Source organism: Urocampus carinirostris, chromosome 19 (assembly GCF_059441175.1).
Source record: "Urocampus carinirostris isolate Australia breed hairy pipefish chromosome 19, RoL_Ucar_1.0, whole genome shotgun sequence".
NCBI lineage: Eukaryota > Metazoa > Chordata > Actinopteri > Syngnathiformes > Syngnathidae > Urocampus > Urocampus carinirostris.
In genome coordinates this window covers 22,187,482-22,215,408 of record NC_142367.1, presented here as the reverse complement: position 1 = coordinate 22,215,408, position 27,927 = coordinate 22,187,482, and the positions used below count along the sequence as shown (strand labels likewise).

The following is a 27,927-nucleotide window of genomic DNA, read 5'->3' as shown; positions in this document are numbered from 1 at the left end:
TGAATAGCCCTTAATCAGAAGGAGTCTCAAAGGGCTGTACACACTACTATGACACGATCCCCTGATCTGAAACCTACATGAGGGCAAAGAAAAACTCAAAAACCTCAGCATGAGGAAAATGAAGAAACCTTGAGAAGGGACCGCACATGAGGTCATCCCCTTTCCCGGGATGACCATGTTGCAATGGATGTTGCATTATCAAACAATAAAATAAAAAATAAAAGATAAAGTAATAAAAGTATAATCTAAAATTAAAAAAATAAAACAAAAAGGATGACCAGGTTGCAATGGATGCAGCATTAACAAACGCTACCATAGATATTCTGAACCATAGATTAAGTCAAATATCCCAAAATTGTAGTTTATTCGTCGATTTCAATTACATTATTTTAACAATTCTATTTTTTTTATAGTGCTTGTTTTTGTATGGCTTATTTACGTATTCATGGAATTTATTTTAAATTGTTTTTATTTCTGAAGGAGCCATTCTATTATTGTAGCCATCTAGTTATTTATCAATTTAAATACATAAATAATGGAATATATACATTAGGGTTCCTACAGTTCAGGGCAAGTTAAATTCAAGACTTTTTTTAATGCCTTTTGAAACCAAATTTAAAACCAAGTCGACAAAAAACCACACACAATTGAAACAAACCAAAAAATGTACACTTTTTTATTAATGTGTTCACATTTTGAAGACTTTTTGTCATGATGACTAATTTCACCTGTGCCGGTTTGTTTGGCGCCAAATTAAGATTACACTATGGTCCAAACAATACACACTGTCCCTTTATGATTATTTTTCTTTTATCTTTTAGTCTATAGGTCCTGAAATAAGGCTAACTTTCATGCACAATGTCATTTTATTAACTATAAATCCTATCATTGATGGATGGAATTTCCCACAGGCTCTATTACAAGAGGCTTCTTCTGCTCCTGCTAACCATGGAAATAAGTATTATGGGTTTCAAGTGGAGGAGCAAACCCCTACCCCTTAAAAACGCCTTGGAATGAAAATGGCGCCGGCAGGCTGTACTTGCCCAAGACACACCATATGAAGCACTACCCCTACGGATCCATGAAAAAAAAAATATGAAACACACTCAATTTCCCACAGGCTTTAATATAAGTGATACAAAAACACGTTTGTAATGTCAAGGAGAGCAATAAATATTTGCAAATGTTAAAATAATATAAAAAGAAATACACAGAAATCTCCATTATGACTAATGCTCAGTTCCGCAGGGACTCCAAGGCCCCAAAAGATGGTCTTGTACGGCATCCGCCTCGAGAGTTGCGCTCCCCGATATTCGAGCCTCAGGTTTCCTTGTGTGACTCTAAATAAATGGGCTTGGCCTGCTTCCTCAGACGCTGCTGCGCTCGTAGCTTCCTCCCTTTCTGAGTCGCTAGCCCGAGCGGCGGCAGGTACGTCTTCCGGAAGGAAATCAAACACAGGATTTTACCATTTCTCCATTTCGGTTCGGGGCGGGAAGGAGAACAAAGGTTTTTACTTACAGCCCTTGGATAGGGGATCCGGTAATGGAGGCCTGTGAGACAGAATAAAACGCTTTAGAGCAGAGGTCTTAAACTCGAAAAATTTAGATATTTTTATCTATTTTTACTTCATTTTGAAGGCCTACAGAAAATCTAGTTCTCTACAGCTATATAGACAAAGGACATATCAAAAGAGAGCTTAAAAATGTTTCTAAGAAAAAGACTTTTCCTAAAGGATTCATTTCAAGCTGAACTTTCATTTTGGTTGGCTTGATTTTTTTGCATTTGTGATACTGCCGATATCTAAACAATACTTTCCATAAACCTAGGCCAAATTACTTGCAAAATAACATTGTATTGCAAAAACACTGAACCATGCATGAACGATGTATGAAGTTTACAAGAGCTTCCCCTGTGATCACACAATTTCGGTCACCATCTTAATCGCGTTTCCTCGGGCGACCGCGTTATGCGAACTTGCACGAAACGTCATCCCTCATTGACCAAACGATAATGATGGGTCTTTGTCGTCTTATTTCAAAAAGAATAAGCTCTGTTCTCTCATCACACTCCTTCAATAAGTCTACTCGCCATGTGGGGCCGCCCACACAATCTCATTCGCTGAATACAGGAAGCGACACTTAAATGTGGGGGCTCCCATGATGTGTGGACAAAGATCTGAATAAAGACACTCTTGCCATCAAATGGTGTTTGATCAAACTCCAAAATCCTTCTCAGAGGCTTGATACTTAAGGATGAGCTGTGCCAAACCCGTTATAATAGTTTTTTTTTCTAAAATACAACAACAAAATCGTATTTTTATGTTTGGGCATTTAGGAACAATGCTTCGAAAAACAACAACAAAAAGAGATATTTCATTTTGCTCATTTTAAGTATTAATTTTCTAATTTTAATACATTTTAACTTTTTTGTTCTTAGTAAAAAAATAAATAACTAATAATTAAAATTAGCAAAACAATTTTGTGTCAAATTAATGCAATTGAAAAAACAAAACCCGGGTTGATATCATTGTTCTTTTTTGTCTCAATCACTTCAAGCTGCTAAATAATTCACATTATCCCTTCAAGGGTCTGTTTTAAGACAAACGCACACTGGCCCCAAGCCACAATTTTGAAAACCCAGCTTTAAAGTTTCCCTTTTTTTCCCCAAAAATGATTGTAAATAGAAAAATGTTCTTATTCATTTTTACCGATCTCTATCCTTGCTTCACATTCCTCGATACATTTCTTGATTGATTCTTGATCGGTTATCTGCAAAGCAGCAAACGACAGTCGGTGACGCATGTCCCATCATTTTCTGCAGCATGTACTAGCAGCATGTCACTCTCACCTGCTGGTTCTGTCGGAATAAAGTACGAGCTTCTTGGAGTATATAATTCCTCTCGGTAATGGTCTCGCTTTCCACTCGGCTTTGGGCTTGCCAGGTCCGTGCGATGCGAAACACCCGCTTGTAGAGAGACAATACTGTCCTCTGAGTGGACGCCGTCATCTTAGCTTTCGAATGTCTCTGCCAAAGATAGTCAAAATTATTTTGATGTCACAATTTTAACTCAGATTTTACAGAGCCTAGCAAAATTATGAACCCCCTTTTTGTTATCTTGCCCCGTTTCAGGCTTCAAAGCTAAAAAAGTGAAGAATACTTTCAAAGAATCGACAACATGTGAGACACAATCGTGAAGTGGAACCAAATAATTTCAACATTTTGGACAATATTTAAAATGAAAAGTCGGAGATGCAAAAATATTGGCCCCCCTGTTGTTGTGGATTCACTGCAAGTCAGCTTGATGAAAAACATCTGGATGTTATGAAACAATGTTGATACAGGAAATATCAAGGTGTTTTTCTCGCCCCATATCACGCTGAAAACACCATCCCCATTGTCAAACATGGTGGTGGCAGAATCATACAGGAAATACCAAGGTGTTGACTGAGCCAAGTCGGTGGGCAAAAACACTGTCAAGTTCGAGAAAAACACCACGTCACTGCTCACCGATGTTGTTGAACACAGTATAAAAACCCAGCGTCTGAGTAAAGTGGCTTGAATGTGGATGTATGGATGGATGAAATAAACAACGTTCCCTTTCCGTCATATCTCGGCTCTGTTTATGTTTTGGGGCGACGCCCAACGACGTCGGCTCCAAAACTGTCCTCTCAGCTCAGCCAAATGACTCTCGAAGTTCCTCGATCACTTCTGAATGATCCCTTGTAAACCCGAATGACTTAAAACGATAAACAGAGTGCATCTGTGTGTCATTAAGTCTCAGTTTGAATGCATCTGCTCCTTGATGGGATCACAGAGATGTGAAAGAAGCCACTAACATTATGAAAACCACAGAACACACCAGGCAGTTGTGGAATATTTCTCAGCAGGAATGAGATACAGGAAGATTTTGCAACATTTACACATCTCAGCGAGTAATAATATCAAAATGCATAAAACAACTGATAACCTACCGAGACCTGGTCACCCCTGTAATCTTTCACCCCAAACATAGATAAAACAAATCAGAGAAACAACCATGGGGCCGATGATCACATTGGATGACTTGCAGGCATACACATCCGAGGTGGAACAATTTGTGCATAAGACAACTATTAGTTGTACTTTTCATAAATCTGCCTTGTATAAAAGAATGGCAAGAAGAATGCCTTTCCAAAAGAATACCATATTTGTTTGGCGCTTGCAAGACACCACACGGGAGACACAAATAACATGTGGAACAAGGTGTACTCGTCGGATGAGTCCAAAATTGAACGTTTGGGGCTAAATGCAGAGTGTTGCGTTTGGTGTAAGAATAAGACTGCACATCACCCTGACAACACCATCCCCACTGTCAAACATGGTGGTGGCAGCATCATACTCTGGGGTTGGTTTTCTTCAGCAGGGACTGGGAAGAGTGTTTTAGTTAATGGAAAGATGGATGGAGCCAAATACAGAGCAATACTGGCAGAAAGTCTGTTGGAGTGTGCAAGAGACCTGAGAATGGGGCGCAGGTTCACCTTCAAACAGGAAAATGACACTAAACACAAAGCAAAACCTACCCTATAGTAAAACTAACAATATTAAGGTCCTGGTCCAGACCTCAATCCTATAGACCATACTTTTGCGAGGCATTATATTTTAGCCTTTTGACAATTTTTTGTCCCTCAGTTTTTAATCAGATATGCTGTTTGTTAAAACGAAAGCTAAAATATTGGAATTAATCAAATCTTTTTCGTATAATTATATTTATCCATTTGTCTATTTACAAATTGATATGTATTTTCCAAAACAAAAAAAAGTATTCTGCGGGCTATGCGTACTTGGGGGAAATATTTATCACAATAAACATCACTAGAAAAAGGTTGAAAATCAAGAGAAATATCACAAAATATTTGTTTATAAAACTCCTGCAATTCCACTAAATTCACGTTAGATGTCGCAAAAGCGTTGTTTGTTCATTGGCTGTTGTGAAAAATGCATGTTACGTACTGGATAATTTTGATTAGGAATTATAACATAGTTAGTAGGATGCTTCCTGAAACCTTTAGATTTATATTCGATTACTTATGTCTTGGTGAGTACGCTGCTGTCTGAAACTCAAAAAGGCAGATGTAACCCTTTTAAAAAAGCATGACACCTTCTTTTTCAAGTGAATTAAAAATAATATATATTGCTCCATTTGTTATTGAAATTGAATGCCAATCCGTCAACGGATTACCTTTGAAAAGTGATCTTGAGTGTTCCTTGTAAGGTGAAGCTGCCTGGCTTGGGTGGCTCAATTGCTTGTCGCATGTTAATGACGTCACGGTCACAACGAAAATAAAAACACGTACAAAAACAAAGGTACGCGTCCAACAACACGTTTACGAGAAAAAAATATTCATTTTTTAGGGCGAAAAACATAATTTATGAATAAAACCCCTTTATCAATACTTTATATAATAACTTCAATAGCTCCCGCGACACACGGCGTAATCTCTTAAAGAGCTCGCGAACGTTGCATCAACGGAACATGTCATTCAATCGGGTTTTATTTATTCATTATGTATTACGGCTTGAAAATACACATTTACGATCGCTGTCGTTTAACAGAATGAAGAGATAATATTTCGAGGCGCCGGGGTAATGATCAGCTGTTTTCGCCGCTTGGAACCAAGCAGGAAGTGATGCATTGAAATGCCCGTAAAGAAGCTCCTCCAAAAAAAAGGGGGAAGCACAAAGAAATGAGGGGACCGTCTATTTTGATCTAAGCCTTGCAACTCTTATCCACGTACGTTTAACGCCACTAAAATGACGTGCGTTAGACGTCATTCGTTAAACGTCGGTCTTTTCCTCTACCGAGCTGGCTGCCACCGCTTTTACACTTAGTAAGTTCTTTTAGCCGCTTGCTAGCTGGGCGCGCTAATGTGAGTTAACGCGACGAGTTTCTCTCTAGTTCATTTCTGGCTGCACCGGTCAAATTAATTAACGAGTTTATCATCGAGGCGAAATACCGGAGGGGGATGCTTATCCGATTCCACGACACTGGAACTTCAATAAAGGTGAGTTTGAGACTCTCATAATCGAGGGACTTAGCTTAGCTGATGGCTAACTTTTTACTCCATCGAGGCGACATCAAAAGGGCCCTAGTCGGTTTCTTCATCATTTCCCCACTTTCACCTCATTAGTTTGATTTAAATGTCTACACGGTGTTGTTAATAAGTGACTCTGCTCTAAGGGAACTGGTACTCAAACTGCTATCACATTGTTGCAAAATAATTTCTCCAAAAGAAATAAATGTACAATAACATTGGTGGCAATCCATTCATTTTTACAACCAAGCATCATTGATCAAAGGTCCTCTAGTGTAAAAACGACTAAATAAGTGTTTTTACTGCCCTCCTTAAAGAGACAGCGAGTAAACAATGCTGCCATCTAGAAGTCAATCTCAGTAATGCAGTCTTCTTCACAAGAAAGGACGCTTCTCATACTTTCTCCGGAATACAGTGGAACCTTGGTTCTCGACCATAATCCGTAACAGAACTCGGTTCGAAAACCGATTCGTTCGATCATCGAAATCCTTTTTCCCATTAATAATAATGTAAATCGTTTTAATCCGTTCCAACACCCTGAATGTTTACCATGAATGTTAAACGTAAACATAAAGCCAACCCAAGCTATTCGTACGTTCGCGTTATCGTAATCTTCCGTACGAAAGATTACGCTAACGTGAACGTGTGAAAATAAAAAAATCAGGTCGTTTACAAGTCATTTAGCACCCGGGTCTCCACAACAAGCGGTGAGCAGTTAATTGGAAAGGGAGCTGCGTCCCAACACCCTGAATGTTGGGCTCCGTTCCAACACCCTTAAGGTTTAACTTGAATGTTTAACGTAAACATGAAGCTAACCCAGGTTAATTGTACGTTTGCGTTATCGTAATCATCCGTACGAAAGATTACGCTAACATGAACGTGTAAAAAAAAAGGATAAAGACAATAATTATGAATAGGATTTTCTTACCCTTGTGGTGGTCAGCAGAAGGCACAGGTGGACCGTGGGGTATTCCTAGCAAGATCAGACACTCACACACCTCCTTCATATTTTGCTATTATTTCTTTCTTACATGCAATAGTTGTACGCACTACCTTTCTTTTTTCACCTGTAGCAACTTTGCTGCTTGCAATGACTTTCTTCGGAGGCATAATTAGGGGCTAAAACACTTCGTACACCTATATTAAAAGCGAAAGCAAAACGAAGCACGTCCGCACGCGATAACAGTCGGTCAGGAAAAGAGCGATCTACACCCGTACGCCGCTCAGCATCGCACCCTAGCGTACGCACTCACGCATTACCGGCGTTCGAACTCCGATTTTTTGACCGAACAGCGAAGCAAGAATTTCTCGAAATTTTTGGTCGGACTCCGATTTGTTCGATCTGAGAGGCGTTCGAAAACCGAGGTTCCACTGTATTTTCTCCTTTGTGCCTATTTATTTCAGGTGTTGCTCATTCAATTAAGAGTTAGTTTTGGTGCTTGAACTTTGGGTGAAGTGCTTGTAAATTACTGCCATGTTTCTCGACAGTCTGACCACGCGTTAAAAATAAAAAAGTAAACCAGTCCGCTGCAAAACGAGGCTGACACGCTTTCTCTGGTGGCTTGACTTTGCCGTTGCATTTCTTCTTCCCTCGTGATTGACGGCAGCCGGTTTTAGTTTGTATGGCGTTGTGTTGTGAAGCATCATCGGCCACTAGGGGTGGTGGCCAAGAGGTGCTAGATGCCAGAAGGCTGACGTTCTAAAAAAACGATGGCTAGAAAACGGAAAAGACAATGGCTGAAATCTGGAACAAATACATGGAAAGCCTGCTGCCAAGTATGCTAAAAAGAGATGTAACTGATCCTCACAATGGGAGTCAGCTCTCTCAAGTCATATTTAAGGTAAATCATGTAGATGACTAGCTTACCTGTATTTTGGTTTGCTAACTGTTTGCTACATGCTTACTTAATGCACACACACAAGTAAATTGTGAAGATAGGGGACATATTTCAGGACTTGAAAAAAACGTGTATATGACAGATATACTTGTGGATCTGCAAAATACACCATTCACTCTGAATTTATTTTACTGGTGCTGGAGAAATTGGAAATTTGGCTTTGATAGTCAAGTCAAGTTTATTTGTATAGCCCTTAACCACAAAGAGGCTCAAAGGGCTGCACAGACCACAGATTATTGCAAACCACAGATTATTATGACACCATCACCTGATCTAAAACCTACATGAGGGCAAGGAAAAACTCAAAAACCTCAACATAATAGTCCTTACAAAGTGCTTGAATTTGGCCATGTATATTGTTAGGGAGTAAGGAGAAGGATGGGGGGGAAAGAACATTGTAAAATACTGTATATATTGTAAATCAAACAATGTGATTATTTTCAGATGGATTGACAAATGATTTGTTATAATGATGTAAGTTAGATAAATTGTTTATATGACTGAAAGAAGAAGGGTCTCTCCTAGGCCTTTGGCTTCAACCTGACATCCCTTTTTTTCTTTTTAGGTGATTTATTAATTTTGTGATGTGATATTTGTTGCAACATGATTGGAAAAATTAAACAAGAAAAAACAAAATACAAACATCAAAGTGCACCGGCATTCCTGATTCAGGAGACCTAACAACCAATTTCTCCAAAAACTATTCATAGGATGACTATGGCGGTAAAATATCCGTTAATAATGGCATATAACTAGTGATTAATTACAGATTTGGCTTTGATTCTCATAGATTCCCTCCCTGCCTTGTCCTGATATGATTGGCTAACAAAGATAAGACCGTCTTCTCACAATTGTAAATGGTCTGCATTTATAAAGCGCTTTTCAAGTCAACGAAGGCCTCCCAAAGCGCTTTACAATGTGCTTCACACTTACCCATTCACACACACACACTCACACACCAATAGGGAGTCAGCCACGCAAGGCGCCTACATGCTTATTGGGTGCATTAGGGATTCAGTGACTTGCCCAAGGACACTTCGACATATAACACTCAGGAGCAGGGACTCAAACCTGCGACCTCTTGATCCCAAGACGAGCGCTCTACCACCTGAGCTAATCCCAGCAAGATCAAATTCAACCAGCAAGAATGGTAAATGGACTGCATCTCAAGTGATACCTGAACTACCTGTAGTTTTCGATGCCAGTTGATAGCAAATAACTAAATGTGCATTTTATTGAATAATCAAACATTGAAAACTTACAAATACGTACATTGTTGCAAATATTAAACAATTGTAATCATACTTAATTTGTACATTGAGTTATTAACGATTCCAGTTTATTTTAAACGGATAAAGCTATCGGTGTGTAAGTGTGTGTGTAAATGGGTTAGTGTGAAGCACATTGTAAAGCGCTTTGGGAGATCTCAGGTGACTTGAAAAGCGCTGTATAAATGCAGTCCATTTACATAACATTGTCTCAGGACCACTTTCAACCTAAAAATGGCACCCTCATACTACTAGAAAAAAAAGGTTCCAAATTAAAAGTTATTTATCCATTCCAAAATATGATTTTCACAGGATTAGTCCAGGTGCTTGAACTCCTTAAACGCTTAATATTTGAGAAATTTTGAGAAGTTAAACATGCTTGTAAATGCTTGAAATTGTTGCATTGTTTGTTTGTTTGTTGGTTGGTTGGTTGGATCTCTTAACCACCAGGGTCATAGGGGTACCATTCCCTGTGGTGTGTTTTGGGCAAGTACCGCCTGGTGGCGCCCATCCCTCTCCTACACATTAAATGAAGAAAAATAAAACTTGAAGAATTGACTTTTTGTGGGCCTAAACACACATTAGTTGGTGTTGGTGGGATCAATAATAATAATATTGATAACAATTGATTACATTATTAACAATATACAGACGCTGCCCTACTTTCGAACGAGATATGTTTCGGACGATCGTAAGTTGAATTTGTTCGTAAGTTGCTTCAGTGCTATATTTTGTATCTTTAAGGTTTATATAAGTATGTTTAAGTCTTGTATAAGTAACCTGTATTGTTTTGTACTAAAAAAATAAACATTTTATAAAAGAAGTTTTTAACTGCGAGTCAAAAGAGCCACACCACGCACTGACAAATCTGCCAAATTAATTTCAAAATATGATTTATTATTTGTTATTAATGCTGATGGATTCAAGTGTGTTTTAAGAGGGGGGAAAACTAAACATGAAACGAGGCAAAGAGCCACAGTATATAGAAAATATGATGATGCAAAGAGCCGCATTCTTATTTGCCAAGAGCCGCGTGTTCGCCACCCCTGCTCTATACAGATAACTAAAGTTAAGTGTAACTTACTCTTGGAAGATGGGCTTCAAGAGTTACGAGACTTCCTTCGTAGTAGATAGTGGCAGAAAAAAAGCGTTTCGACCATTTTCTCAACCGCATCAATCTTTCTTATTCCACTTTCATTTCAAAATGAAATGGCTGGCCTCTTCTTTACACCAACCATATTGAACGGATGCACGAGATATTAAACAATAAAAATGTCAAAGTTCCTGCTGGAGATATAGAGATATAGTTAACTTAAATCTAAACGGCTGCTAATCTGACTTTTGCACTACTGGCAGTTTTTTTTATAGCTTGCCACTCCTTGCACATTGCTCTCTGCACTATTGTAATTACAGCGTTATTGTTACAGTGTTAATGTTACTGTGTACCTGACTTGTTAACCTGACTGCCCATATTGCACATTTGGTTAGCTACTCTTCTTGCACTATCGGCACTATGGTAAAATACTACACGTAGCCAAAATACAATACAACATTATTTATATCTGTACATTCAAGGAAACTGTGGGGGTCAGATGCATCGACATTTCGTTCTGTATACACGTGTACTAGAATGACAATAAAGTAGATCTGAATCTGAATCTGAATCTGAGATGCAGTATAGTATGTTTACACGCGAACTAGGAAGAGGAAGCGGATTTCTTCTTCGGGGTGTATGTTGGTGGGTGACCTCTCACAGCGCCACACACAGGTAGTGGCGGAAAGAAGCACTACAGTAATGTCCTGTTCTGCACAATACAAAATCTAACTTACAGGAATGTCCGGATATTTTTCGACATCCCGGAATTATCAAAAAGTACAGTTTACATAATTGTTTGAATTAGTTATCTGACTCCATTAACCAAACACAACCTACATTCACCCAACAATTTATGCGCCCGTTTCTTGAGGGAAAAATGAACAGGAAAGCCGACATTTCCACACGGGGGCAGATTTATTTTCCTTAACAATTTAACTACGTGTACTCCATCGAAAACGGCTGAATTAGCGACGTTGGAGTCTCTGGGAAGCCCTCTTCTGAAGTCCTTTAGCTTTTTTCCTATTGACCATCCTTTCCCTGCATAATGGTGTGCCAGCTCCTCCCATGGGCGTGCCAAGGAAGCCTAACCTGGGCTTCACAATCTCATAGACGAGCGTCCCGATGTCTTAGGTTCCTCAAAACGACACCGAGCCGATCAGCGTCTGAGTGTGCTGATTATCTTATCAGCATTACGTTCCGTTCTGTAAACAACATCCTCCACCAGCCTGCCCTGACCTTTCACTGCTCATTGAATAAAGGCACAGTCAGTAAATATCTATTGCATTAAATGTAATTTGTCAATCGTATAAAATCCTTTATAGTCAAATGTATAAGATCTTTCAGTATCTACCGTTTTTCGTAAGTCGAAAGTAGGGGAGCGCCTGTAGGACACTACCATATTACTTCTTTTACTGGTACTGGAAAAAATGGCTCTGGAAGTCCTTAAAAAGTGCTTGAATTTGGCCATGAAAAGGGTGTACGAACCCTGTTTTCAAATGTGGCAGCTTTGTGATACTTAAATGTGCACTGCGGAAAATGTCTAAGAATCTCCTCTGAAAAAAATATTTATATACGCCTGTGGAATCCCCCACCGTTAAAACGAGTGTCACAGTAAGATGATTTCAAATCTGGTTAGCCTCCGCCCGTTTTTTGAAAACACGTGCGTCACTGAGCAATTTCGTGTTGATAATTTGCCCCATTTTTAGCAAAAAATTGGACTAATTAACATAATCAGGACCGCAGTTTTCCCCAACCTCATTTGACCAGCCAGGCAGATTTTCACACTGTTTCCTTTTACATGTTTGGGGACTTATGAGCTGTCTCTTTGTTTTATTTATGTATTCATTTGCGTCTCGTGGATCCCAAGAATCCAAGAGCGTTTCGGATACGCTGCAATTAAAATGGAGGGGGAAAAAGGAGCCTTTATGGTACAGAGAAAGCCTCGCACATTCGGTAGAGTTAACCGTGGAAAATGTACTGTATAAAGCTTTAATATACTTGATTTAGGTCCAAGACTTGAGTCACCCGCGGTTTGTTTTTTTCAAAGTGCTTTTTACATAAAATCTCGGTCAGCCCGGGGCGGGCGCTTCTCAATTAAAGAGTCGGTTGCAGGATTCCGTTCTCATGTGGGACATGAATGATTATTAAAACAAGCAATTGCTTCATTATCCTAAAGATGTGTTGGGTAGAGTGGTGATGGGCGCTGCAAAGGGACGTGTCTGCACATGCCTCGAGCAATACTGAGTCAATGGGCTTTGCCTCGGTTCCCTTTCCCTCAAATTCGAAATGATACAATCGAGTGTGGCATCGCAAGGCCAGACACAAAACGAGTAAAGATATGAAATGATAGTATTCAAAAGTGATAATAAACCCATTCAATGCCAGAGGTTTCTCTCGAATGGGAAGTGCGAATGCCGGCCAAATCTTTGCCGTTGTCACTCTTTTTCAACTTTACCCAAAGAACATCCTTGAGAGGGATGGGCACTGGCAGGCTGTACTTGCCCAAGACACACCACAGGATGTGGTGCCCCATACCACCCTGGTTGTTAAGTCAAGTCATCTCATCTCATTAGCTGCACCGCTTATCCTCAGTAGGGTCGCGGGGGTGCTGGAGCCCATCCCAGCAATCATCAATCATCAACCCTGAACTGGTTGCCAGCCAATCGCAGGGCACACGGGGACAGACAACTCACTCGCTCAGTCACACCTAGGGACAATTTGGACCGGCCAATTCACCTTAAATGCATGTCTTTGGAATGTGGGAGGAAACCCACACAAGCACGTGGTGAACGTACAAACTCCGCACAGTCAAGTCAAGTCATTTTTATTTGTTTAGCCCTTAATCACAAAGAGTCTCAAAGGGCTTCACAGGTTATTAAACAGACTATTTTTTCAGACTATTATTACACCATCCCTTGATCTGGAACCAACATGAGGGCAAGGAAAAACTCAAAAACCTCAATCACAAATATTACAGAGCTATTTTCCATGAAAAGTATAGGCTATTCATATGCTACAGAGTAGAAGTGTGTTTTAAGCTTAGATTTAAACATTTCCACTGAGGTTGCAGATCGGATCTCGGGGGGGGAAGAGCATTCGCCAGCACCGGTGCCCGGATGGAGAACGCTCTCGGACCAGCGGGGATTTGGAAACCGTGAACGGAAAATTTCGTTCTGTAGCTTCGAGACCGGGTGGAAACATTTCTGCCCCTGAAAACATATTCACGTGTTATGGCATTGAATGATTTAACGGTTGTGTTGTGTATATTCGGGCTGCAACAACCAATCGATGAAATAGATTACAATTGATTATTAAAAGCGTTGGCAACTCATTAAAACATCGAGTTGTTATATTACGAGATTTTTGAACCACTAAATGCCTTAAATCAATACGAGTGCACACAATTTTGTGACGCGGAAAGTACCACTTTTGGAATTCTTTTTTTATTAAACATTGCATCATTACAAACAAAATTGGCATGAAAGTTTCAACTTGAAAATGTCTTTTTCAAAATCCGATCCATATATTAATTGTTAGTTGCAGCCCTAGTGTATATATATATGTGTGGAAAATGTACACGGGTGTGTTTCTAGTTGTAATGATGCCACCATTTCTTTCCAGCTTTGCAGATATCAAGATTAGAATGATGAGGAAGCATAGAGAGCGACTGTGATTTGTGGTCAATACAATGCAATGGAAAGCCTGTAAGTACACGCTTGTTACGTGTTATCATTCTCTTTTAGTTTCCATTTGCATCGTGGGATTTCCGACCCTTTTCGTAAAAATATAACATGAATTTACAATTCCTTGGTCTTCCAGTGTCCACAGTGCTTCACTTTGACCACGTTTTGCTAAGTTACAGCCAGAAATGTCCAAAATCTGAGCTCCGGTTTGGTGACCTAAGGACACTCCTTTGCCATCTTGCCTGTTGACTTTGGGTTTTGTCTTTACAACTGCAACGTGCACTGTTCTTTATGCACGCTTATTGACTTTTTCCTCTCACACGGTTGCAGGTAAAGGACATAAACATGTCAAATGATACAAAAGAGGCTTTTCTTCATTTTCTTCATGTTGAGGTTTTTGAGTTTTTCCCTTGCCCTCATGTCTGTTTCAGATCAGGGGATGGTGTAGTAATAGTCTGTAATAATAGTCTGTGCAATAACCTTTGAAGCCCTTAAAGACTCTTTGTGGTTAAGGGCTATAAAAATAAAAATGACTTGACTTGACTTTTCTGTTGGGCTTGTAAAGCAGCCTCTAAAAAATATCTCATGTATTATTAACTGGTTAGTTCAAAAAGTCGAGTTCAAAAAATTGGGGAAAAAAGTTCCAATAATCATCTTTCCGATCTTTTTTTTTTAATAATTATAAAATCAAGTCAAGTCACATTTATTTGTATAGCCATTAATCACAAAAATGTCTCCAAGGACTGCACAGGATTACAATGACACCATCCCCTGATCTAAAACCAACATGCGGGCAAGGAAAAACTCAGAACCTCAGCGTGAGGAAAAAAGAAACCTTGAGAAAGGGCCTCACAAACATAGTAAACATCAATAAAAGAGAACACTAGGTAACATGTTGAAGTTTAAAGTTCGTTTAAGTTTAAAATAAATACATTGTTAGGGATTCTGTGTAATATTTAGTGTGTTCTAGTGGTACAAAATCGTTCATTCATATAAGAAAAAGCAAAAAACATTGATTCGAATACTAGGCAAAAATAACTTGAACTGGAGAAATTGGAAAATTGGCTTTGAGAGTCCTTAAAGTGCTTGTACAAACCCTGTGAAAAAAAACTACTAAGGCATCTATAAATGGACAGTGTGTAATATATATACTGCCTCCTAGTGGTACAAAACACTTTCAGTCAGTAACAAAACCCATGGATTTGAATACTAGGCAAAAATACATGAACTATCATACCAATGTTAATTTTATATTAAAAAATCATGGGTTGATAAATTTGTAATTATTTTACATACTGGGATCCCTACCTGAAAGTCACTGCCATGATTGTCTGCCATCTTGCTGCTACCATATTCTCTTGACACTGGTTTACATCCGCTTTACTCAATACAGTGCCATCTAGTGGTCAAATATTGTGTAAAATTACTGTCTCCTAGTGGTACAAAAAAAACTTTCATCCAGTAAAAAAATGAACCTAAATTTGAATACTAGGAAAAGATACATGCACTTTCATACCGATGGTAATTATCTTTAAATATAAAATATAGGTTGAGAAAAGTATTTCTTTTACACTTTGTGCCATGTATCACTGGCCTTCGCTTCTACCAGACAACACAGTGCCATCTAGTGGTCAAATATTATACATTGGGGCTTTAAGGTAGCATGTCCTAGTTGTTAATTGTTATGGGAACTTCCTGCAACTGAAAATGAGAGCTACATTTTACCGTCATATTTATCCAATAGGGAATGATTTGTCTCAAAAACAAATATATTTGCGATTTACTTAAGTTCTAGTTCTTAAAATCCTATCTTGATAAATGCACACACAAGATAAAAAATCAAATATCTAAATCACAGATATATTTGTGGCTCTGCAAAGTTCATAGTTTACACTGGATTTCTTCTTTTAACGGTAATAATAATAATAATAATAATAAAAATAATACATTGTACTTCAAAGAGCCTTTCAGGACACCCAAGGTACATAGAGTAACAAACAACAATAAAGCAAGAATAAAACAAAGCAAGTAATAAGTACTGTAGTAAATAAGAAGGGGGTGGGGGAGTATGTGAGGCAGATGATCAAGAAAAGGCAAGTCTGAAGAGGTGAGTTTTGATATGAAGGTGTACAAGGTGGCAAAATTCCGGAGGTCAGGCGGCAATGAGTTCCAGAGCTGGCGGGCAGAGCGGCTGAAAGCTCTGCTCCCCATGAAGCTGAGACAGACAGCGGGTCCGGTGAGATGGAGAGAGGAGGATGATCTGATTATGTGGCAATGTGAAGGAGGTTGGATAGCTAGGGAGGTTCAAGGTTATGAATGGCCGTGGAGGTGTAGAGGATTTCGTACTAAAGAAATCAGAAAATCGGCTTGGAAACTCCTTTAAAAAGTGCTTGAATGTGGCCATGAAAAAAGTGTACAAACCCTGTGAAAAACTCTACTAATGGACGCCTTTTAAATATTTGTTTTATTTCCCCCCCCCACCCCTCTAGGCTTGAGGGTATGGTGAGAGCTCCGGACGGTCCAGAGACTCGGCGTCTGGGTGCTTCGGACGGGGACTGAAGGGAGGGAGGAGGAATCGAAAGGCGGGCGAGCCGGCAGAAAGACATGGGCCAGTGCGTCACCAAGTGCAAGAACCCGACATCCTCGCTCGGCAGCAAGAGCGGCGACAAGGAGAGCGCTTCCAAGTCCAACAAGAAAAGCGGCTGCATGGGCAGCGCCGGAGGTCACAAAGAAGAAACCAGCCCCCCTTGCGGCAAGCCCGGCGGCGAGCTGTCCAACGGCACCAAATCCCTGGAGGTTTCCGTGGAGACGCCCGTCATCTCTGCGTCGACGGGCGATCCCCGTAAGGAGGACAACCTGGACCAAGACGGGCTGTCCCTCAAGCAGATCGAGGAACTGTTTTGCTGCTACAAGGACGAGCAAGAGGACGCCATCCTGGAGGAAGGCATGGAGAGGTTCTGCAACGATTTGTGCGTGGACCCGGCAGAGTTTCGCGTGCTGGTCCTGGCCTGGAAGTTCCAGGCCGCCACCATGTGCAAGTTTACGAGGTGAGGCGGCGGGTTCTCGGGAGGAGTCGAGGCTGGTCCGTGTGTCGTTTGGGTTTACTGGGGGCGGTGTTAGACATGCGGCCGGCGGGCCGGGTCGGGCCCGCCAAGGGGCCCACGAGACGACGGCGAGAGAAAAATGTCCGCTTGATATTGACCAGCTGCCACTCACACAGACACTGGAGATATATTATTCTCTCTCTCTCTTTCTGTCTTTCTCTCTCTTTCCCACTCTCTCTTTCGCTCTTTCTTTCTTTTCCCTCTTTCTGTTTTTCTATTTTTTTCCTTTCTTCTCTCTCTCTTTTACTCCTATTTTTATTTATTTCTTTCACTCTGTTTCTTTTCTCTCACTCTCTTTCTGTCCATATCTTTCTTTCCTTTTGCTCTTTATTTTGCTCATCCTTCCGCTCTTTCTTTTTTTGCTCTTTAATTGTTTTGCTTTTTCTTTCGCTCTTTTGCTCTCTTTCTTTGGCTCTTTCTTTCCTCTTTTTCAGTTTTTCTTTTTTTCTTTCCTATGTCTTTCTCTTTCCCTCCTATTATTTTCTTTCTTTTTTTATTCTTTCCCTCTTTGTTTCTTTTTTATCTCTTTCTGTCCATATCTCTCTTTCCTTTTGCTTTTTCTTTTGCACTTTTGCTCTTCCTTCCGCTCTTTCTTTTTTGTGCTCTTTTATTGTTTTGCTCTTTCGCTTTTTTTTTTCGCTCTTTTTTCTTTTTCTTTTTTTTTATTCGCTCTTTTATTCTTTGGCTCTGTCTTTCTTTCGCTGTGTCTTTCTTTCACTCTTTCGCTCAATTTCTTTTTCTTTTTTTGATTTTTTTCACTATCTTTCTTCTCTCTTCCTTTAATGTACTAGTTTGGCCCCCTTGACCATTCTTTTTCTACCATGTGGCCTCCAAGTTAAAACGAGTTTGACACCCCTGGTTTACAGTTACTCAAAACACCCCCACCACACAGTACACAGGAAACATATCCTGCCAATGTCAACCTGTGCTTCATTTGAATAGAATAGCCTTCCAGTTGAGTCACCCACTACCACTCCCGATTTCGATCAATACCGTAATTTCCGGACTATAAGCCAGAACTTTAGTCACGCTATTTTACTCTTGCAGCCAATGTTATTTTTAGTAACTGCCGCCAGGGGCGCTCGAAATTCACAAGTGACCCAAACCAAATAGAAGAAGTTAAATGTATGGTAACGCACTTTGTACGTGAATGCAAAAAAGAAAAGATTATGACATCGCTTTCAAGTTAAAAGTAAACGAACTGGCTGAGAAAGAAGAAAACCGAGCTGCTGCACATGAACTTTGCATTGATGAATCGATGGCATGTAAACTTGGGATTAATGAATGGATGTTGCGGAGAGAACTGGAGCAATGTAAAAAGTCAAAGGCGTTCTAGGGCTAACAAAATCAGGTGGTGTTGTGCCAAAAGTTGTTCGTGCGACTTATGTATGTACTTCAAGGGACAGTGTGTAATATTTTGTGCCTCCTGTTGGTTCATAAAAACCTTCATTAAGTAGAAAAAAATCACATTGATTTGAATTATGGGCAAAAATACATGATCTATCATACCAATGTTGAAAAATGTGTATTTCTTTAGTAGAGTAGAAGCCATACATAGTAGTCGCTGCCATGTTTTTCTGGCATCTTGTTGCCATGCTGTGCTCAAATGGCACTGGTTTTTGTTCACATAAGACAGTGCAGTGCCATCTAGTGGTGGAATATTGCACAATGTACTTTTAATGTCATTGATAACAACGTAGTGAACATTGTTTAGAACGTGTATAGACACGGCATTCCGGTATAAACAAGATAAACGCATAATAAAGACTGAAAAGAGAAAAAGATGGGAACAAATATTCATAAGGTATTATGTGCTTGGAGACTGGCTTAAGTTGTAAGTGCAATATTCTTTTGTAAAGGAAAATAGTGCATTGGGACACAAGTGCAGTTTAATCTAGAAGGGAACCCATTTTAAATTAACTCTTGTGGACTTGTTTAGGGTGGTGATGGCCTAGGAGTCCTTGTTTTAAGGAACCTGTAGCGCATACCAGAGTGCAAAAGAAGTGGTGGCCGGGAGGAATCCTTTATGATATTGTTGGCTCCGTTGCGGTATTGCAACCCAGCAATGTCCTCCAGGCTGGGCAGAGAGCAGCCAATGATTTTCTGGACTGTGGCTTTGTAGAATGACCATGCTTGAGATATTTATGGTGCTGTATTTTCTGGAATGGATAATAAGCCGCACCATACAAAACAGTATTTTCTAAATATTTTTACATAAGGTTCATTAAATGAAAACACTAGGAAGCTAGGGTTACATCAAAAGAAACATCAGAATATTAAAACAGTTTCATAGAACCTAAATATTATGAAATCTCGTATCAACACTAAAATTAATTACTTCATAAATGCTTATTGTATGCAATAGCAATTCATTGTATCATGCATTTTGGTTACATGCGTTGCATTTCCGGTCTATAAGGCGCACCGGACTATAAGGCGCACTTTTGTATTTCTGAAAAATTAGGGTTTTTCGGTGTCTGATTATAGTTTCGCCGATTTACAGTGTTTTCGACAGAAAAGAATAAAAATCACCCAGAAGCATATGGTCTTACTCAATCCCCTGATGGGGACAATTTGTTTTTGTAACGTCTTCTAACAAAGGATTGCGCCTAAAAGGAAATTAATTTCACAATTTCTGGGAAACACTCTAATTACTCTTTGAATTTTTAGTTTTATGTCTGGCTCGTTTCAAAAAGGCAGTCAGAAGAAAATAATAGAGGCCTGGCTGGACCTAACTTTGTATCATTTTAAAAGTATTATGTCACATTGGATTAAACATGAAGAAATGCGTAAAAAAACGCACCCATGCGTTTATTTAATTAAATATTTAAAACAAGAAATTAAACACATTGTCAGATATATAGTACTGAAAAAATCGGAAAATTATACTTAAACGTATTTAGCGCACCTATGTTATTTAAACATCTGCGCAACAAATTGATTCACATCAGATAACTTATGAATGTTTTTTTTTTTTTTTTTTGCTGAAATACAAAACAATGAGTACTGTATCAAATCCTTAAACAAATCAAAAATCCAATCCAATTAAAATAATCCCGTTTAGTGCCGGGGAATTTTGCTTCAAAACCCTTTTAATTTTACTTCCTCAAACACTTAACCACATAAAATTTGCAAATTAAATCTTTGCACATTGAAAGGCAGATGTACATCAAACTCATGTTCTTTCTCCCCATCTATCTTTCGTGCGTGAGCGTGCAAGCAGTACCATTGCACTGTGGGAATTGTAGTATCTGTGCATTTACAAGCTCTGCGAGCTGCCAGCTTGCTGTGGTCTGCGCGTTGGTTCTAATAATGACCTAGGATCATCTGAGTAAAAATAGTGTGATGATGAGGTAAAAGCTAATGCCTTTTCCTATGTCATCTAGACCCCTAGTGTTGTAGTGATTACACAATGGATTTAGGTTTATTAGGGTTATTATTGTCATTGTTATTACTACGTATTATTATTGGTCTGGGCCGTGGGAATTTGTGTTACGGAAAGGGTTGCAAACTACTACTCAATGAGCTAACTGCTCAATTCATGCCCGCGACTTCAAGTGAATTAGCCATAATAAAAAGGTTTTCTGTTCTTTGTGTATGATCAACTATGAGCAGGGTTTGTACAGGTGCTTGAAATCTTTGAAAACGCACGAATTTTAATGTTGTTTTCTAGGATTAAAAGTTGCTTGAAATCTGAGTGACCTTGTAAATGCTTGAGATTGTGACCATGTTTATCAACAAGTCTGCATACAAATGACGCAGACACTGCTCTTAGCCATTATAGTTCTTCTTCCCTCGTGATTAACGGCAGCTGCTATTAGTTTGTATGGCATTGTCCAATGATGTGCAAAAGAACCGCATTCTATGCTAACACCTAAAAAGGGCACAATAAAATGTGTATTAGTGCAAGGATTGCGTATCAATTATGGACATTTAATATGGGTAATGCAAAAAATGTAGGTAGCGTTTCCCATTGGTAAATTTCAATGGGAAGACCTTCCTGCAACTGAAAATGTAAGCAACATTTGCTGTCATTTTTACCCAAAAACTATTCTGTATTGGAGGCGGGGGGAGTTTAGTCTCAAAAACAAATATATTCACGGAATTCCTCAAGATCTAAGAATCGTATGTCTTGATAAATGCACGCGCAAGATTAAAAAAAAACACAAATGTAAATCACAGATATATTCGTGGTTCTGCAAAATTCACTATTCACATCAAATTTCTTTAATGCTACTGGAGAAATTAAAAAAATTGGCTCAGAAAGTCTTTTAAACAGTGCTCGAATTTGGCCATGAAAAAGGTGTACGAACCCTGTGTGAGCTTTAAACCCATGTGCTGTGTGTGCAGGAAAGAGTTTGTGGAGGGCTGCAAGGCCATCCAGGCAGACAGCCTTGAAGGCATCTGCTCCCGCTTCCCCTACATGCTGCTGGAGGCCCAGGGCGAGGAGAACTTCAAGGACCTGTACCGCTTCACCTTCCAGTTCGGCCTGGACGCCGACGAGGGCCAGCGCTCGCTGCAGCGGGACATCGCCATCGCCTTGTGGCGTCTCGTTTTCACCCAAGACATGCCCTCCATCCTGGAGCACTGGCTGGATTTCCTGGCCGAGAACCCCCCGGGCATCCGGGGCATCTCCAGGGACACGTGGAACATGTTCCTCAACTTCACGCAGGCCATCGGGCCCGACCTCAGCAACTACAGCGAGGACGAGGCCTGGCCCAGCCTGTTCGACACTTTCGTGGAGTGGGAACTGGAGCGTAGGAAAAGAGAAGAGGGAGGAGAGGGGCGGGGGTCGGCAACGTGCAACGAGAGCTTGCCGGCCGAGACGGAACGGTCGGAAACGGACGGCGGTGGCGGATCACAGACGTGGGGGGCCGCCGAGCAGAGAGCAAACCTTTGTAAGGGAGATCAACTTTAGGAGTGAACGTTGGGATTATTGAGAATTTCAGTTGGGACGGGATTCCTGCTTGGCGGTTTTTAATCGGAGTGTTTTGAAAGGGCTCTGTGAACTGAATTTTTAAGCACTTCTATTTAAGTTATTGCTCGACTCCTCCCCGTGTTTTTAAGTTTCATATTTCCATGCACCGTGTCTGCTGAAGGCTGTGTTCAAAGAGGTTGACAAAAACAAAGAGCTATAACATCTACCCAATTCCCGTTTTAGAAACCATAGTGGTGCCTTGAGATACAAACAGTCTTATTTTTTTTAAAGTTTTATTTTACCGCTTGATGTCAATGTAAGGAAGGGCTGTCTAACGGATTTTCACCAAGGGCCACATCAGCGTAATAATTGCCTTCAATGGGCCTGATGGAACTTAAAAATATGAAATAAAAATATATAAATATAGACAAATGTATATAAACTGTATGTTAATAAATGTAAAGTAAAGTGACGGTGTGTAATATTTAGTGCCTCATAGTGGTATAAAAACTTACATTCAGGCTAACCAAATAAACATCACTTAAAAAAAACATTCATTTGAATATTAGCCTAAAAAAAATAAACTATCATACCAATGTTGTTTTTTAAAAAAAAAATCCTAGGTTGAGAACTTTGTATTTCTTTTACATCGTGTAATTCCTACCTAGAAGTCGCCACTATGTTTGTCTGGCATCCTGCTGTGTGTGGCACTGATTTTCATTGGTATTAGACACTGCAGTGCCATCTAGTGGTCAAATATTACACCCTGGGGCTTTAATATAAAATAACTATCTACCATGGTCATATCCTTCGAGAGGGGTGTCTGACAGCAAGACAAACACATAGACAAAAACAAAGAAAAGGAAAAATTAGCGAAAAACACAAAATATGACCTTGGCCAACCCAAATGCCCAAGCACCCAAACAGGTTAAGCACCTTGGCACCCAAGTCGGTCATGCTTTCGTCCCTCCAGATGAAACGGGACGCAAGAAAGCGGCCATGTCATTCAGGCCAGGGTGACACAACACACTCTTCTGTTCAACAGCAGGCCCAGAAAGCTTTCACTGGTTTACCCCCGCTGCATCATAGAACACGTCCAAACATCCCACTATCTTTTCATAATACCTCTCCACTCATTCCTATCACAACAAGACCTCAAACTTCTATTACATTTAAACCTATTTCCTGCAGTGCACTCATAACACCATCCTTCTACGTCAATCGCAGCCTTCCTCTTCATCTCCTTCCATTTACTTCTCCTCTGTAGATCCTGACAGGCGAATAACTGAATCTACTGCTGATTGTTTCCATACTGCAGTGGTTAGAACATTCGCCTAACACTCCAAACGACCCCGGTTTGAGACTGGGTGGAAATTCACGTTTGGCTGGAGAGGGATTGGCACCACCAGGCTGTACTTGCCCAAGACACACCACAGGAAATGTTGCCCCTTTGACCTTAGTGGTTAAGGGATCCAACCAACCAACTGCTAAGAAAAGTCACATTTATTACAGTTGCATTGAATAAATGTAGCTCTAGATACAGCAATATGATGTTATGCACTTAAAAAAAACATCTTCTTGGATATTTTCGAGATTTTACTCATTTGCATCTATAAATGCTGCCGAATAGTGGGGCTGAGCCATCACTGCAGATATTTTAGTGGACAGGCATTGTGGGGAATGTAGTTTTTTGCAAAGCACTCGAACCGATTTAGTCTTTAGACGCTCAAATATTTTAAGCTGCTGTGGCCTGCTCAAAATGATATGGCGGCCCACATTGGCCCATGGGCCACAAGTTTGACACGTGATGTTGGGTGTGATACAACAAAAGACGAGTGCTGAAAAGCACAAGAAAGAATACCAACTACAGAAACTCAAGTGACCAAAACGCACCTTTTTACTTCTGTTTTTTTTGCCCAGCCTTTTTAATGTTTACCCGTAGCAGCAAGATGGCAGACAACCATGTCAACTCCCTTTAGGTGAGGCTCATGTTATGTAAAATAAATGCCAAGTTTGTCTTTTTAAAAAAAGCATGCCATTATGATAGTTTATGTATTTTTGTTTATTTAAATCAACATGTTTTTTTAATGATTGTAGGGTTTTTTTTACCACTAGGAGGCGCAAAATAATACACACCCTCCCTTTAAGCTTTGACTATTTGACAAATAAGTACAATATATGCACTGTATAAACCTATGGTCAACTCTTCACAATATGCAAAAACTTGAGTTTAAGTTTTTTCAGTTTAGCTATTTTAAGCCACTAGCTTAAAGGGACAGTATGTAACACCATGTTGCTGTCATGTGCAGTGCAACCGGAAACGAATGCTACAAAGCACAACAAACAATACAAACAATTTTTCTGATGGTTTTGCCTAGCCTTTCGCCAGGTTTTTATTTGGGGGTTACCCATAATGGCAAGATGACAATCATGTTAGCGCCCTCTGGATGAGGCTTATGTTTTGTAGATAAAATAAGAGTTCATGGGTTTTTGCTTATTATTCAAATAAGTACCTGCATTGTTTTTTAATGGATGAAATTCTTTATAATACCACTAGGAGGAGCTTAATATTACACTATGTAGCTTTAATGCTAATACATCAATGTTGCTGTGCTTCAATTCTTCTAGCCAAGGGTTTTAAAACTTTGGTCCGGGGGCATATATTTTTAAGTGGCCCTAAAAACGTCCACTACCAGGAATGATATTGTTTACTATACCAAAATGCGTTTTCTAAATACTTTAATTGATAAAAAATGAGTTACATTCTGATAGATTTAGATATTTAATTTTTACAAGCAACATGGATACTGACACATAATCGGCCTTAAACAACGTAATAATATTAAAATTGACCCAAGTATAAATAAAATGAGAATTTCCATAGAATTACTTAATTGTTGCACACGTTATATTTTAAAATATTACGGTAGTCTTTAGAAAAGATGCAAGCGCAACAAAAATCAAATCAAAAAATAGAAAATAAGTAAAAATATAATTAAGAATATATGCATAAAAAGAAATGCCACAAGCCTGCATACATTATTTAATTGTTTAGTATGATTAAAGGGACAGTGCGTAATAGTTAGCACCTCCTAGTGATCCAAAATAATAATAGGAAAATTCTTATAAATTTTCATAAATCGAGAAATATATACTTCCTTGACAAAGCGGAATCCATACACAGTAGTGACAGCCATGTTTGACCGGTATCTTGCTGAGACGCTGTGCTCATTTGGCACTGGTTTACCTTCGCGTTAGACAGTACAGTGACATCTAGTGGTCAAATATTTGACTTTGTACCTTTTTATAAAGCGGCACAAAAATTATATATATAAAAAATCTCTAAATTGCCTTTGAATCTTTTGAGTTTTCCATACACAGCCTTTGCACAAAATCGATTTTGGACACTACTTCTTTAAGCAGCAGTAGCTTAGGAGGTAAAGTGTTTGTCCTGGGATCAAGAGGTCACAAGTTCGATTCCTGGCTCTTCTGTGATATATGTCAAAGTGTCTTTAGGCAAGACGCAGAATACCTAATGCCCCTGATAAGCAGGTAGTTGCCTTGCATGGCTGATGCTGCTATCAGTGTGTGAGCGTGTGTATGTGTTTGAATGGGTAAGTGTGAAGCACATTGTAAAGCGCTTTGGGAGGTCTTCAGTGACTTGAAAATTTCTATATAAATGCAGACCGTTTACAATGAATTGAACACACTTTAACAACGCACAATAACAATGCTCAATTCTTTATCCTCTGCAGAGATTCACTAGTAAATTTAATATGAAGATTCTTTATTGCAGCATCAATTTTAATATCCAACGTCGTAAAGATAGCTGAGGTGCCTAAGGACTTGTTCTGAAAATAGCTCACCAGTGCAGCACAGCGGAGCAGTGGTTAGCGTGTGTGCAGCACAGTTCTGAGTTCATGAGATTGAACCTCCTGTGTGGAGTTTGCATGGTCTCCCTGTGCTTGCGTGGGTTTCCTCCGGGCACTCCGGTTTCCTCCCACATTCCAAAAACATGCATGTCAGGTGAATTGGATGGTCCAAATTGTCCCTAGGTTTGAATGAGCGAGTGAGTTGTCTGTCTCTGTGTCCCCTGCCAATTGCCCGAGGACGGCTAGGATAGGCTCCAGCACCCCCGCGACCCTACTGAGGATAAGCAGTGCAGATAATGGATGGATGCTTGGCCATTGTGATTTTGAATCTATGGAACTCTACTCCAAATAATTGACCTGGTAATAATATAGTAGAAATGCACATCCAACTGGGTTCCTTTTGCTATTATTTGTAACAAAAAGTTCGACTTGAAAAAGGTTGAAGACCCAAATCTAGCACGATCGAGGAATGGGTCAAAATTGTATCTCAAGGCATCACCTTTTATTTTGTATCAACTGCTGTTAAATATCTCTAAGAAGGGAAACGGGGACTAAACGTAAAGAACATTTTGGGAAATGTGCTTTATCTTGATGGGTCTAAAATGCTTGCACTCGCCTCGCCTTGGCCACTTTCGGCAAACACAACATAAAATTGAATTCTAAGGGCATTTTCTATCCAGTTTCTTGAAAATGTTGTCAAAACTGACTTCCATGACAATAGACGCACATTTTCTTTCCCCCCAAATGTTTTCAGGTTTGCAGTGCCCCCTTCCACTTCTCACCTCCCGATATTCGCTTCCTTTCTATAAGCAGCTAAGCGTGTTTGGTGGAAAACAGGAAAAACGCAATGATGCTAGCTTTTACTTGAAATGCTAACGAAATCAAGCCATATTATCATTTCTTACCTGCGATTCGGAAAGATGGATATTGTTTACCTCCGGCCGGTCAGGGTTTGACAGCTTGTACCCGACGACGAAAGGAATGCACAGTTTACAAATTTGAACGGTGGTGGTTGTACTATTGCACAAAACTGCTGGATGTTAGCTTGCTGTATTGTTGCTAATACTGCAATGCTGTTAATTCCATTGAAACTCATTGAAAGATTTTGGAAAACTGTTGGAGCAATTTTTTTTAATATCCTTGATATGCAGATGCACATTCACTGCTATCCGGTTTTATAAAGGGACAGTGTGTAATATTTTATGTCGCTGTATCGTGTAGAGCAGGGGTGTCTAACAGGGGGCCCGCGGGCCGGGTCAGGCCCAAAAAGGGATTGAATCTGGCCTGCGAGGGAAGCGGAAGAGAAAAACGAGCTGCTGTTTGATATATGTCCACTTGATGTTGCCAAAGCTAGGTGCCGCTCACAAATGCTTTACTTGTACCCGCTCTCTCTCTCTCTCTCTTCCTCCCCTTTTCTCTTACTCTCTATCCCTCTCTCTCTTTCACTCCCCCTCTCACTTTTTCTCTTTCTTTTGTTCTTCTTTGTCTCTTTCCCTGTGTCTTTTTAACTTCTTTTGCTCTCTCTTCCTTTTTCATTTTCTCTCTTTTTCTCTCTCTCCCTCTCCCTCTTTGTCCCCTTCTCTTTCTATTTGTCTTTGGATTTCTCTCTTTCTCTCTCTTTGCCCCTCTCTCACTATTTCTCTTATCTTTTTTTTTCTCACATTCTCTGTCTTTTCTCTCTCTTTCTTTCTTTGTCATACCCTCTCTCTCTTTATTTCCCTCTCTTTCTCTTCTCTCTTTCTCTTTCTTTCTCTCTCATCTACTAGTCCGGCCCCAGATAGAATGTTTTTTCTATCGTATGGCCCCCCGAGTTAAAATGAGTTCGACACCCCTGGTGTAGAGCAACAGAAAAATGCCAATAAGCACAAGGAAGACTACAAAGTACTAAACTGTACATTTTTGCGAGTTGTTTGGTGATCGGGTACCCGTAGCACTAAGATGGCTGACAATGATGTCAGTGCCCTCTAGTGGAGGCTCACGATATGTAAATTTAACACACATTTCTTAACGAGTATTT

At 39.8% G+C, this 27,927-nt stretch overlaps 2 protein-coding genes across 3 annotated transcripts; one reads left to right on the top strand and one right to left on the bottom strand.

Moving 5' to 3' along the window:
* Nucleotides 1-1,106: 1,106 nt before the first annotated feature.
* Nucleotides 1,107-5,780, bottom strand: lyrm1 (LYR motif containing 1). The gene is made up of 5 exons (XM_088323662.1): nucleotides 5,219-5,780; nucleotides 2,848-3,024; nucleotides 2,708-2,768; nucleotides 1,519-1,550; nucleotides 1,107-1,434 (listed from the first exon to the last, which is right to left on the bottom strand). Exons 2-5 carry the CDS (start codon nucleotides 3,004-3,006, stop codon nucleotides 1,321-1,323), a joined length of 366 nt encoding a protein of 121 aa, XP_088179788.1. The 5' UTR covers nucleotides 3,007-3,024; nucleotides 5,219-5,780; the 3' UTR covers nucleotides 1,107-1,320.
* Nucleotides 5,510-27,927, top strand: dcun1d3 (defective in cullin neddylation 1 domain containing 3). 2 transcript variants are annotated; one of them, XM_088323656.1, is made up of 4 exons: nucleotides 5,510-6,041; nucleotides 13,955-14,037; nucleotides 16,506-17,063; nucleotides 21,471-27,927. In XM_088323656.1, the coding sequence occupies exons 3-4, from the start codon at nucleotides 16,621-16,623 to the stop codon at nucleotides 22,036-22,038; spliced, it is 1,011 nt and encodes a 336-aa protein (XP_088179782.1). In that variant the 5' UTR covers nucleotides 5,510-6,041; nucleotides 13,955-14,037; nucleotides 16,506-16,620; the 3' UTR covers nucleotides 22,039-27,927. The 2 variants fall into 2 exon arrangements, with proteins under 2 accessions (XP_088179782.1, XP_088179783.1); XM_088323657.1 differs by lacking the exon at nucleotides 13,955-14,037.

Excerpts from the sequence above, each read along its gene's own strand:
- lyrm1 (XM_088323662.1), bottom strand. The coding sequence starts at position 3,006 with ATGACGGCGTCCACTCAGAGGACAGTATTGTCTCTCTACAAGCGGGTG. Across the intron at positions 2,769-2,847 it reads TATTCCGACAGAACCAGCAG|ATAACCGATCAAGAATCAAT; the intron begins GTGAGAGTGACA and ends GCTGCTTTGCAG. Across the intron at positions 1,435-1,518 it reads GGATCCCCTATCCAAGGGCT|ACGTACCTGCCGCCGCTCGG; the intron begins GTAAGTAAAAAC and ends TCCTTCCGGAAG.
- dcun1d3 (XM_088323657.1), top strand. The coding sequence starts at position 16,621 with ATGGGCCAGTGCGTCACCAAGTGCAAGAACCCGACATCCTCGCTCGGC. Across the intron at positions 17,064-21,470 it reads ACCATGTGCAAGTTTACGAG|GAAAGAGTTTGTGGAGGGCT; the intron begins GTGAGGCGGCGG and ends CTGTGTGTGCAG.